General features: G+C 47.3%; 6 protein-coding genes across 6 annotated transcripts; 3 read left to right on the top strand and 3 right to left on the bottom strand.

Annotated features, from left to right (window-relative positions):
- Nucleotides 1-55: 55 nt before the first annotated feature.
- Nucleotides 56-1007, bottom strand: V1513DRAFT_438687 (uncharacterized protein). The gene has a single exon (XM_066897094.1). The coding sequence runs from the start codon at nt 550-552 to the stop codon at nt 322-324; it is 231 nt and encodes a 76-aa protein (XP_066755220.1). The 5' UTR covers nt 553-1007; the 3' UTR covers nt 56-321.
- A 781-nt stretch (nt 1008-1788) lies between these two features.
- On the top strand, nt 1789-2955 carry V1513DRAFT_375285 (uncharacterized protein; the record flags this gene model as incomplete). The annotated part of the gene is made up of 1 exon (XM_066894892.1): nt 1789-2955. The coding sequence occupies one exon, from the start codon at nt 1789-1791 to the stop codon at nt 2953-2955; it is 1167 nt and encodes a 388-aa protein (XP_066755219.1).
- Nucleotides 2956-4884: 1929 nt separating this feature from the next.
- On the bottom strand, nt 4885-5178 carry V1513DRAFT_375256 (uncharacterized protein; the record flags this gene model as incomplete). Its single annotated transcript, XM_066894889.1, has 1 exon — nt 4885-5178. A coding segment is annotated over one exon (294 nt), but the record flags the coding sequence as incomplete, so codon positions are not given.
- Nucleotides 5179-7043: 1865 nt separating this feature from the next.
- Nucleotides 7044-7697, bottom strand: V1513DRAFT_429777 (uncharacterized protein; the record flags this gene model as incomplete). Its single annotated transcript, XM_066896332.1, has 1 exon — nt 7044-7697. One exon carries the CDS (start codon nt 7695-7697, stop codon nt 7044-7046), a length of 654 nt encoding a protein of 217 aa, XP_066755217.1.
- A 1101-nt stretch (nt 7698-8798) lies between these two features.
- Nucleotides 8799-11328, top strand: V1513DRAFT_438677 (major facilitator superfamily domain-containing protein). The gene is made up of 2 exons (XM_066897093.1): nt 8799-9530; nt 9586-11328. Exons 1-2 carry the CDS (start codon nt 9151-9153, stop codon nt 11168-11170), a joined length of 1965 nt encoding a protein of 654 aa, XP_066755216.1. The 5' UTR covers nt 8799-9150; the 3' UTR covers nt 11171-11328.
- A 61-nt stretch (nt 11329-11389) lies between these two features.
- On the top strand, nt 11390-12471 carry V1513DRAFT_245649 (uncharacterized protein; the record flags this gene model as incomplete). Its single annotated transcript, XM_066894457.1, has 1 exon — nt 11390-12471. A coding segment is annotated over exon 1 (918 nt), but the record flags the coding sequence as incomplete, so codon positions are not given.

Here is a 12471-nt window from a genome sequence, read left to right as displayed (position 1 = left end):
ACCCTATTGGGGACCAGCGGCACACTTCGGCCAGGATAAGAAGATGTGCACTCAAGTCGGAGTCAATCTAATTTTGGGAGTCAATGAAAGACGTCTCTGCCCTTACTGTTTGGCGTTATCGTCGCATTAAGCTCGTGCTCTTTCTTTTGCGGCCACTAGTTCGATCCCCTATTTATTATGCTACCTAACCGTTAGCATGCACCTTCAGCAAATGGACGACAAAACGGCATTGCTCAACCTAGAAGAAGAAGAAATCTACATGAGCCAGTCGTCTACGATACATGGAAAGCAAACGGCACCGTCTGCAAGCTTGCAACCATTCTATTTCTTCAGCAGCTGAGTAGTTGATCTAAATAAGCACGAAGAGCTCCATCCACTCTGAGTCTTTTTTGGCCTATAACGGACGAAACCGAAGAACTGTTGTGCCGATCGCCATCGCCGAAAGCGACATCGAACGCAATGCAGAGAACAATGACTATCTGTAGCAACAACGAAAGATGAAGATATAAGAATAGTAGTAAATAGCAAGTTGAATTCCGCACTGCGGGACATTATCGATCAAAGACTACAGTCAAGAAGTCAGATATCTACTGATAGAATCTCTCTCTAGATGTCTATAAGGAATGGGAGAGGGAGGGATTCATCTAATGGTCTATTGTCGCTTCTTGGTATAATCGGGAGCTTAATTGCATTCCTGACCGTGGGAGAGGAGTGACGTATTACAGAAGGAAAGTTAAACCGCACACCGAGAAGCGACGGTCCACGAATTGATATGGAATGATCACACTACTTGCGTCAATATCTGCAGGAACGACAATGCACACTCTGTCTGCGGCAAGAAAATTATTGGCGGAGTCGATGCTGCTGGATATTCTTCCTGTGCATGAAGGTCGAACAATGGAACTAGGACCGGGCACTGCAGTTTCTGTCATACTCATTTTGGTGAGGCTTCCAGCAGGTTATTATGCGTAAAAATCAGAAGTCAATATACTATTTTGCAACCTCATACATAGTACGCAATTCTATTTGTAATCTCCCCTGCGTACAAAAAGGACTTCAACCCAAAGAACGGCCAGAACCTTAGCACCGCTGAGTCGAGAACTTGTGACTAGACTGCAAGTGATTAACAGGGCCCTCTTGTTCCGTAAGGCGAGCCCGACCATTCAACGTCTCCCGCATGTCAACCTGCTCACGTGGAGTTGAAGCGCCTCGAATGCGGACACTTTGCTCGCCATGTCGCGGTAAATATAACAGGCGGTCTAGTGAACCAGGGGTGATGTTCCGGCGCGAGCTTGTCTTGCCTATCTCCGCCAAAGCCGGTTAAGCATGTCAACTTAGAATCGGTGTACCGGAAGATATATGACCCTATAGGTGGTGTTTAGCTAGCGGGTCAGGTCAACTTATTAGGGGATCCAGCATGTATTGTGTAGACGATGACTGATATTATGTAACTCTCGCTACAGGCGCCGCATTGAACGTTTGGTAGCTGATTTTGATTCAAATCTGCTCAGGGTAATCTAAGCCGCACCCATGTCAAAACAGCCCACCGCCATTCATTTCTTGTAGCCCGAATTCGTTCCTCACACCACAGCGGCCATGACTCCAAGAGTCTCCGAGAAATTCGGCACCTTGCTGCACTCTAATAGCGCTCGCTATAACCGTCTGGAATGGATTGCGAGCGACGCTATCTCACGGCTCAACTGGTCGCGGCGCCGGCGGCGGTTTGTCGCGAACTGTGCCAATTTTCTGCTCACACTCGCCTTGCTCGGCTTCCTCACTGTTGGCTATATGATATTCTCCGATGTGGTGCACGAGATACCATATGTTGCGGACGCGGCTACGGAGGAGCCTGCGACTAGAAGCCTTGCTTCGAGGGCACAGAACGAGACGCTCGGCTTCGGTGGTATCGCCTACCTCAGCATGCCCTACCGCTCCGACCGCCAGGACGCCATGGAACTGCTCGCCTCCGTGTACGGCCTCAATTTTACCTTCATACCCGGTGTGGACGGCGCTGCCATCGCCGACAAGGCCAAACCGCTGCATTCGTACTGGCTGCGGGCGCCAGAGCTGGGCTGCTGGCGCGCACACGTCAACGCCTGGCGCTACCTGCTCGAGTCGGAGTTCGAGACTCTGCTCGTGCTCGAGGACGACGTGGACTTTGACGTCCACATTCACGACATTTTTGAAACCCTCAGCAGACAGATGCAACACAATCGTATTCGCGTCACGCCGCCCACAGAGCACGAAAAGAAGGCGGCGCCATACGGGCTCGACTGGGACGTGCTCTATGTCGGCCAGTGCTCCGATGGCTCAAACGACAACCGCCTGGATCTCGCGCATATCTACGAGGACCCAAACGTGCCATCTCGTCGTGACACATTCTTTCATTTTATCGGCCAGATGGAGTCGCTTGGCATCCGGGACGGCAACTTCGGCAAGATGAGGGTCATTGCGCCGTCCTGGAATCCCGTGTGCACAATGGGCTACGCCATCACGCGCAAAGGCGCAGAGCGACTCATTCTCGACATTTCCTATCGTGGAATCACCGGGCCTGTCGACATTGACATCTTTCGAAAGCTTCAGCAGGGAATCATCCGCGGGTATACCATTACGCCGCCATTGTTCTCCGCGTGGCGTGTTGATGGCGCGAAGGATAGCGATAACCAGGCCCTTGAAGAAGATCAGAGCAAACTTGGCACAGGAAATCTGAACGGATACAGTACCAGTTTGAAGATGAGCGCTCGCAAAGAGATGGTCAAGATTCTCGATCTACATAACTGGGACGACATCCAGCGAGTTTTGCCACCAAAACCGAATCCGAGCATGACGACAGCGGAGGAGGCTGAAGAGCAGGAAGAGCATCGCAATGCCGAGATTGAAAAGAAGATGATAGAGGAGGCGTGGGCAAAACGCAAACTAGAGATGGGACTGATTATGGAGCAATGGGGTGGATAGATGTAGTCTAGCGAGCATAGAGATATGGAATTTGACAGTTGCATTTTTCATTAATTTGCATAGCTGACAGGAGTTGGGCTGTTATCATGTCTGCGTCATTGCCAATCTCCGCTTTATGTTTTAAATTGACTTAGAATACAAGATCAATGACATGAGATAATTTTTAGTTGTCCATCACGGTTCCTGTATTTTCCGATTCTTTGGGCCAAGTGAGAGCCGGCAAAGGTTGCTAGTAAGTAGCGTAGCTCGGCCCTTAGCTAATCTGTCGTACTCATGACACGAAAAAATCAGGTGGAGCTCTGGAAGTCACCGCTGTTGCTCAGTTGGTCATTATCCGGCACAAATTATCATAAATGCTGTCTACATCGTTATCACCAAGTAGCGATCTGACTGATACTGCCATTGTGAAAACTGAAACAAGAAATGTCGAATCGAGTGGCTGAATCCCCCACGGCGCCGACGAGATTTCTCTCCGACGCCCCGAGATTTTGTGGCCCAGCTCTAATATCTTGAACACAATTAGTATCTCCAGCTACAATTATTTTTCTCATTTGTCCTCTCCTTGACCGATCGACTGCGTTGTAGCATTCCCACCAAGTATTCTCCCATTATAGGAACCTCCACTTTAAATATGGGTTTGACTCGTACCCTTGTATATTCCAGTTCTGTGCTTAGTCTCTCTGGGCTTTGTATTTATCAATATACGTCCCCAATACGTCAAGATCCTCCACGACCTCTAGCTCAGCCAGTCGCAAAGCAGATTGAATATTTCAATACGAATCGAAATCCCGTCAATTGGACTTGCCTATCCATGCCATGCAGCAAATCAGTTTTCACAGCAAAGCCGGTTCCTGCGGCCAAAAATGTAATGTTCGCCATGTTCCATAGCTGGGTCATGGCACCGGAGCGGAATTTTGCAAGGCTATTCATATCCTCCTATGCTCCAGCGACCGCTAAAGTTGGAGAATCCTCCTTCGGACTTTTCGACACTGTTTATTTGGAAGATAATGATCTCATTCTTCATTGGCGACTGCGCAATAAATTGGAAGGGCTACATGTTATACGAGCCATCGATCAAGGAGAGGATGTGGTTTTTCAATTTGATACGGTATTCTGGAATCCCGTGTGCCAAGTCCCGCCGGCGAATGCGTTCACCATTTATTTTCATACGCTTTATTCGAAAATGTTATTGCGAGCGGCGGTGGCTGCGCTTTAAGGTCAGGCGCTATTATATCAATTTTAAGAGTGAACATGCTCTCCACTAAATATATCTCGTTATTTGTCGTCGCCATACAATACAATCCCAAACATTTTTCGTCGACAACATCATGCCAAAAATAACTGATATCTCAAATTTCACCAATTGCGAAATATAACAGAAGTATGAAATCTAAAAGTATTTCAATTGAAGAGCACGGTTACTTCCATCAAAGCACGCTCTTCCTATTCAAATCAATTACCAATCCGGTGATACTGAGAAGCCGCCGACTCAACGCGACGCCAATTATTCTTCGGCCGCAAGCGCATCAATATCCTCCTTCAAATTATCAGGAGCGGTGAGTATCCTGGACACCCTGAAATAGCGATTACCCCCACTTCAGCCTTAAGATCGGCGAATTTCGTCTCCTTCTCCGCATTGACAGCTGCTGGCCGAATTCTGGACCAGCCTTCCAACTGCATCGCTGACACGAATGTCGGCGGCCTCACGGATCTTTGGACGTTTCAGCTTGAGGGACACAGACTTCCAAACGCGTATCTAACATGAGCGTTAATAACACAGCAGCGAGCAATTTCACATACTGTGCGAAGGATATTAACATAACCAAGGTTCCGGGTTCCGTAAATGTAGTTGCCACTGCTGAGGACTAGCGGGCAAGTTCGCAAATTCGTAACAAGAATCTCTCCTCCATAAAGGCAATTGAACTTTGTCTAGTTGCCTTTGTTCCATTCCGCATTAAGCCCAACAATATAATCGTGATTCTCTTCCCGAGACACGGAGAGATACATGTGCATGACCCCGGCAACGATGTCGTCGCATTCTTCGGCTGCAGAGAGTACTTTCGGGACTAAATCATCTGGCGGTTGGGCAACATTAATCCTAGTAGATTCTGCACTCGGCGGCGCAATTGTAGTTAAATGTGGGAATACCTGAGTTAAAAAATTCTTATATCCACGAACGTTGTCAGTCAACACAATTGCAGGTGGATGACCATGTTGCCTGAGACAACAGCACTAAGCGACGTAACCAACGTCAATGAGAGATTTAGTCGAAGACAAATCCATAATTCCGTATCTCTCCAAATCCATTGAAGCAAGTATATAATGCCGCACTCCTTCTGACCATTCTTTTACAAATGAGCTTGTAATCTTGAAGGAATGACCGATTTTAGCTACTTTGAGTGGAATCGTTGACATTCTTTGTTTGATTTCGGGCAAATCCGATTCGACTCAAAGGTTTATAGACCTGTCAGATATCCATCTGATGGCACAAATCCAATGTGTCCGGAGGGATCGTCAAAAACTAAGATCTGGAGCAGAAATTAGATAAATAGCTTAGCATTCACCGCACGAGATAACCGGCATCGGTATTTCAATTTGAATTTGCTGAACTTGAGCATCTTCTTCCGACTGTTTAATGGACACAATATGTCAGCCTGAGCGTGCGTGTCAGAGTGTGCGCGATGGAGCTGTTCGATTAAGATCTGCTAGGAGCTGGTCCAATGTAACTAGGAGCGCCTCTGCGACCTCGACCAACATGCCCAACGGGCGTGCCTTTAATGCGAGTAATAGACATATGAGTCCTGCTGCAAGAAGATCTAGACGCATCGAGCCCAAAAATCTACTCCCGCAGCCCGTATGGGAGTAATCCTTAATGCATATCTATTGATGCTAATCAGAAACAAATTCTCGTTAATATCAACAACTCGTTGTGGATCGTGTACCCATCTCTTCTCCATCAGAGGCGTGATCTTTCGACACCTCGGACAGCAAAGCTTTACGTTTGTTTGTTCCCGGTGCGTAATGTACCAGGATGTTGAATGACTCTCTCGGCAATTGTTTGCAGATTGCTGGAGGGTGGTGGTGTGATATGCCTTTGCTGCGATCAAAATGGTCGCGATGCAGAGGATTTAATAAATGCGCATGGTCCTCGCGAATCATTGAAACGCGGAAATGTAAATACCCTTAATTGAATATCCTTGGCACTCCTCGAAGCGTCCTTGATATTGGTGAGGGAGTTGGTTATGGCTTTTTCTTGCTCAAGCCATCAATTCATTGTGAAGTCAATGTTATAGTTACGAAACATAAATCGAAGAATCTAGAGACGACCGTTTATACCTTCTCTGTGCGCGACAAGACGCGGATCTCTATGAAATGATAGACGGCACTTAAGTAGACCTTGGTATGCCAATATAGTCAAACGGCCATCAAAAGCAAAGCGGTTATGGGATGAAACCCTGAACCCGAAGTGGACGCATGACCACGCATGTTGTGACGAAACGAACCATCTCCAAGCACGATGAGAAGCCGGCCGTAATTCGGGCACGTTTCTGTAACTCCTCTAACCGTTTGAGAATCGCAAACAGCCATTCAGCACGTCGGCACGAAATGAAATCACGTCCTTTCGCCTTGGACGCTGGAATATCTTCAACATTAACAACTTCACCAGCATCGTCTTCTCCTCCGGTCGCTATTCCGACTTTCAAATGCAATCAGCACCGTCAGGATGTGCCGCGCAAAACGAGTAAACATCTCGTTCCAGATCTCGTTCCATATCTCGTTCCATATCTCGTTCCATATCTCGTTCCAGATCTCGTTCCACGCGTTTCGGTGCCTATCAGTTACAAACAGATCAAAGGCACGATGCGAACGCGAATGCGATCCTTTTTTGCGATCGTTGAGTTTGGCCTTGATGTGTTCGAAAAAGAGCGTACGTATCTCCCTCTTCAGATTTCCCAGCCAGACACGGTTGGGCGTCGAGTGCCTTTTCATGCATGATAAACTTGTGAAGCCACGAATAGATGGCATCCACAATCTTGCCTTTGTGACCTTGAAAGACGGGAATGGGCTCAACATGCTCCAAAATGATTTCAACCATTTTCTGACGGACCCAATAGGCCGTGCGCTTCCAAACACAGCTGGAGGCAGTCCCGATATTTGGCAAATGTATTGTTGTAGACGTGATCCAGGTTGCTGTTACTCGGACGACTTGATCCTTTCGCCGAGACAAATGAAAAGGCCCAGTGAATTACAGTCTGGCTGATGACGAGACGATCTGCTGGTACGTTCGTGGATGGGATGAGCATGTATTGCTCAATGTTGTCGAGCGTGACAACCCGAAGGGTTGAGACGATCAAGGCGTGAAGGAGTCGCGTTGCAAACCAGAGGGTGCGATGTTGACCATCCACACGCAGAAAGATCCACTTGAACGAAAAAGGAGGCCTGAAGAGGCTTGGCCGTAAAGTCGAGCAGTCGAGACAAGTACATCTTGCGTGTGACCGTATCCACATCTTCATACTCAAGCTCGTCTTCACGCTCCTTTCTCCAGCTTTTCGCGACGCACCCGTGGCCGTTGCCTGTCGTGTATAGTTGATTACAAAACGCACACTTGGAAAGCCCGTTGTGTCGCCTGCATCCCACACCTTGTTCAGGTTCCTCCTCCCACCTCGCTTCTTTTCGGTCGCAGTTGGGTCTGCTTCTCCCTCGATAGCTGCGTCTCCTTCCAGATCTTCTCCTTCCTCCATTCTTGTGCGGCTACAAGGTGGCTTGGAGCTGTGAAGGGCGTGAAGCGGCTTCGTGTGGGCTGCGTTTGTCTGTGTGCTTTTGCTGCGAGAGACACGTCCCACGTGAGCGTTACAAACCTTTAAACTCTATACAAGCTAGGGTAAGGAATTTTGTTTCGGAGGTGCCGCACTCCGTTTGAAGACCAGCTCTAGCCTCTACTAGGCTAAGCCTCTAACTTCCGCACATATATGCATACGGTTACTTTGTGCGTTGATTAGTAATTCCCCTTCTGATTTCCACGCGTACGTAAAATCCATGAGAAAATGATGTATAGTGAGTGAGGTCGCAGGATGTCCACGGGCAGGTGTTGACAGAAAATCAACCAGAGGTGCCGGTCAAGACGGAGCCAAGTCCTGCTGAACACTTGGATTCTACAGGACAGAGTTCCTTTAAGCTTGTGCTGTGTGTACTTGCAATATCGATGGAGCCCATGTGATTCGCCTTAATATATACATAAAAGTCTTGAAGGCTGCGCCGGCAGACCCATCAATTATCGTGTCCCTGGCGGCCTGGCTAGGCTCTGAAAACAACTGGTTAGCATACAACCTGTCACAGATACATTAGGTTAACGATTAACTACACTGTAAATGGTTTCACATATGTCATAGATACAGCGCGGTTTACATATCTACGTAATACGTGTGATCGAAGAATTGGGTTCCCAAGGTATGGCAAGTTTCAATCTGTTCCCATTCAATTGAACAACAGTTTCTGATACAAAAACTGGCTTGTCGCATAGGCGCAGAATGATGCGAATATGATGGGACGTCGTTGGGCTGGTTTAGGGTCTCTAGGAGTTACGCTGATATAGGTAACTCCAATGGAGACTTGTGACGAGGCCCACTCTCATTCTAGCCCTGAAGAAAGGTTGTAGGATATTATTTCGATCTCAATGAATCATCTTATTTTCACGGAAATGCCGATGTGGGGCGAAGTCAGTCTCATTTTGTAGCCTAAGATAATCCTCACCGCCGCACAGGGTGCATAAGCACGTGCAACATTTTATTGGTTGTCGGATAAGTTCGAGCCTCGCTAAACTTGGATATCTGCATGCATGTCTGCATGCCTTCATTGCCACAGACAGGGCCAGTCACCTAACTAGGCATGGCGATAGAGCAATTCTGCACATGGGAAAGATGTGAGAATAACTCAGGGTCAAAGATTCCCTCACGTGGGACTTAGGCAACAGGCGAGAGTCTGGCCTGAGAAGGCTTAGAGCCAATGATTGAGGCCCACTGTACCCACGTCTTGTCATCCGGCCAGTAAAACTGCTCGTTCCCTTGCTTGTCACGATTTTAAAAGAAAGTTTAATATTCTGGGCAATTTCGGTTTTCCGCCTGCAAATATAAGGACTCAACGGTCCTTGGCACCAAGTAATTCCTTGGCAACATCCTAAGAAGAAAGACAGTCGCAATGGACAAGAACGTTGTTCATCACCATGGCCCTATAGCGGCTCAAATTCCTGTTCCTCACGGCGTCCAGGATTATGATACTATTAATGGTCAGATTGTCGACGACTCTGAGATTAGTGACGGTGCTGCTCTTGATTCCAAGGACGAAAAAGCTATCTTCTCATATTTGCTTCATCCGGATGATAGCTACGACGAGAATGGCACTTATTGGGCCGATATGAAATTTGGACAGAAAGTGTCTTTCATTACAAAGGTCGACAATGCGGAGGCTAAACGGGAATTGGGAAATTTGTGGACAATGTTTAAGAACGACCCCTTGAGCCCTATTTCGTGGTATTTCAGGGACTGCGTCATACCAGGCGCTGGTTTAGGCCTTGAGGGGTATGTACTATGCAATGGTTCGTTTTATATTTCCATTACTGACTTCTGATTGAAGCTATGTCTTATTCTCCATCGGAAATGTTACGCCTCTGTTTCAGAAAGTTTGGCCGACTTGCTGGAAGTCAGGCAAAGTCTGCAACAGCACATGGATTGCTGCGACAACGTATCTGGAAGTTTGTGGTATTATTGTCGGACAAATCATGGTCGGTCTTCTCGGAGACAGTATCGGTCGTCGATTTGGACTTATTCAAGATTCCGTGATTATGCTTCTCGGTTTGATTATGCTCACAGCCTCGTGGGGTGTCACCCTTAACGGATGGGTTATTTGCTACGCCTGGTCGCTATTCTTTTATAGTGTGGGCGTTGGTGGTGAATATCCCATGACCGCTACCTCTGGAATGGAAAATGGTGTCGGTTCTGGAAAAGTGTCGACTAAAGAAGATCGACTTCATCGGGGACGTAAGGTTCTCCTGGCATTTATGATGCAGGGCTGGGGTCAATTTTTTAACCAGGTCCTTCTGATTCTTTTGCTTCTTATTTTTCATCACGGAAACGGTAATCCTCCATATTCCGAGGTTGCGACGCAATGGACTTTCCGCGTTAGTTTTGCTATTCCAGCATTGGGCACCTTGTGGTTGGTTTACTATCGTTACTATAAGATGCCTGCTGCTAGTAAGCAGTTGGCTCTTGCTAAGAAGAAAGCTAAAGTTACTGGCTATGACTTGGAGTCTTTGAAGCTGTCGTTTACATACTTTGGACCCCGCATGTTCGCCACATCTATTGCGTGGTTCGCTAATGATGTGTTTTTTTACGGAAACAAACTTTTCCAGAGCCAGTTCATTGCTGTCATTAGCCCGACATCAACCAGTGTTATGGAGGGTTGGCTGTACAACTTGGTCAATGTTGGTGTCAGTCTTGCAGGCTACTATTTGGCGGCTCTCCTAATCGATCACAAACTGTACGGGCGCAAGAAGATGATGATCGTTGGTTTCCTCATGGATTTTATCCTCTTCATCGTTCCCGGATTTCATTACAAGTACTACACCGAAAAGACGCATATCACTGCTTTCCAAGCAATGTACTTCTTGTCTTCCTTCTTTAACCAGTTCGGTCCTAATTCAGTCACTTTCCTTGTTGCTGCCGAGGTATTTCCTACGTCGGTTCGTGCTACGGCCCACGGTATTGCTGCTGCTGCTGGAAAGCTTGGTGCTCTTTTCGCTGGTGTCTTGTACAATTACATAACCACTCAGCAGAAGTTTTACATTGTTCCCTGGTTCGGCCTCCTTGGCATGATTGTGACTCTTCTTTTCATGCCCGACACTACCGGTCTTGATCTTAAGGAGCAGGATCGCAGATGGCAGTTTATTCGAGCCGGAAATCCCCAGGACTACCACGGAGTTGCCGTGCATCCAAAGCATTTGTCTTGGTGGGAAAGATTCCGCGGCATCGGAAAATATTATGATCCTGTGGCCGACTACGAGCAAAGAGTGCATGAAATGAAAAAAGATTGGGAAGCTAAGCAGGCGAAGAAGTTCGACGAGACCGAGAAGCTTAACTATGATGACGACGATACCGAAATTAGCGATGAAGTCAGGTCTTACTTGGAGAAGAAAAGTCCTGTTATTAAGCCTACGCAGTAAATCTATGCCTAGGTTCTACGGCAATAATTAATTTTGGGGATGAGTCGTGCGATTTTTGGGATTAGTACTAAAATTTGGGGCGCGCATTTTTAGTTAGAATTTAGGTTACTGTGTTAATCTTTAAGGGCAAATATCAAAAGGCCCAGGATAAAGCTACACCCCCGGTTACTAAAGCTACACCCCCTTGAATTACTAAAGCTACACCCCTTCCTCTTTAGGCAAAGTTTAATTCCTCTTTAAGCCTAGTGTAATCACGTGATGTCAACAAACATTGCAGCCCTTGCTAAGGGAGTCTTTCGCGTCTTTGATGTAGCTGAACATCACTTGTTGTTTTCCGGCTTTCCTGAACACCACTTGTTGCTTTCCGGCTTTCTAGGTTCTTCATGGATTCTTCGGAAATATCACCTGACGGCAGAGTTGGGTCCCCTTCTAGCGACGATGATCTATCGGAACGATATTTCGACGTAAACGACGCGTTCAGCGACATCGACGAAGACGAGGAGTGGGAAGGTTTTGACGATGGCGGTTCTGACCTCCCTGCTCCCTCTATGCCACCTCCTCCTGAGACTGTCTATCCCGACCTTGATACCGCCAAGAAATCGATACAAGCCTGGGCAAGGATGCATGGTTACGCGATACGGACTCAAAGAAGCAAGGCACGAAAGAACGGCGATATCTCCAAGGTCTTCTTACAGTGTGACCGAGGGGGACAGTACACGAGCAGACACCATGACGAATCTACCCGTCAACGTCATTTAACTGGCTCCTGTAAAACAAATTGTCCGTTCTCTGTTGTTGTGACAGAATCAAATGGGAACTGGGAAGTTACGGTTCGAGACAATAAGCACAATCATGACGCGTCAAGCCACGACTACGCGCACCCAGTTCACCGACGTGACGACATTCGAAGAGGCGGGGTTTACGATACAGTCTACACACAGATGAAAGCCGGGATTCGAGCTAGAGAGACAGTCCGAACGCTTCGTCAATTAGATCCGGGTACCTCTGTTACGCGACGAGATATCCATAATCTCCGGGCCGATATCAAGCGAAAGGAGCTCGATGGGCTGTCTCCTATTCAAGCCTTACTATTCCAACTTGACGAGGACTCGGACTATATCTCTTTCAACAAACGCGACGAGAATCAACGGGTTATTCGACTACTGTTTATGCACAAATCATCAATTGAGATGCTTCGCTGGCATTCTCAGGTTCTCATTATGGATAGCACCTATAAGACCAACCGGTTTCGCCTCCCGTTATTTAATATCGTTGGCATGACTTCTACAAATCGCACTTTT

Source organism: Lipomyces chichibuensis, assembly GCF_038497645.1.
Source record: "Lipomyces chichibuensis strain CBS 12929 unplaced genomic scaffold V1513scaffold_5, whole genome shotgun sequence".
Lineage (NCBI taxonomy): Eukaryota > Fungi > Ascomycota > Lipomycetes > Lipomycetales > Lipomycetaceae > Lipomyces > Lipomyces chichibuensis.
This window is presented reverse-complemented; position numbering and strand designations above follow the sequence as displayed.

Coding starts and splice junctions, on each gene's coding strand:
- V1513DRAFT_438677 (XM_066897093.1), top strand. CDS start 9,151: ATGGACAAGAACGTTGTTCATCACCATGGCCCTATAGCGGCTCAAATT. Junction 9,531..9,585: donor GCTGGTTTAGGCCTTGAGGG/GTATGTACTATG, acceptor TTCTGATTGAAG/CTATGTCTTATTCTCCATCG.
- V1513DRAFT_438687 (XM_066897094.1), bottom strand. CDS start 552: ATGTCCCGCAGTGCGGAATTCAACTTGCTATTTACTACTATTCTTATA.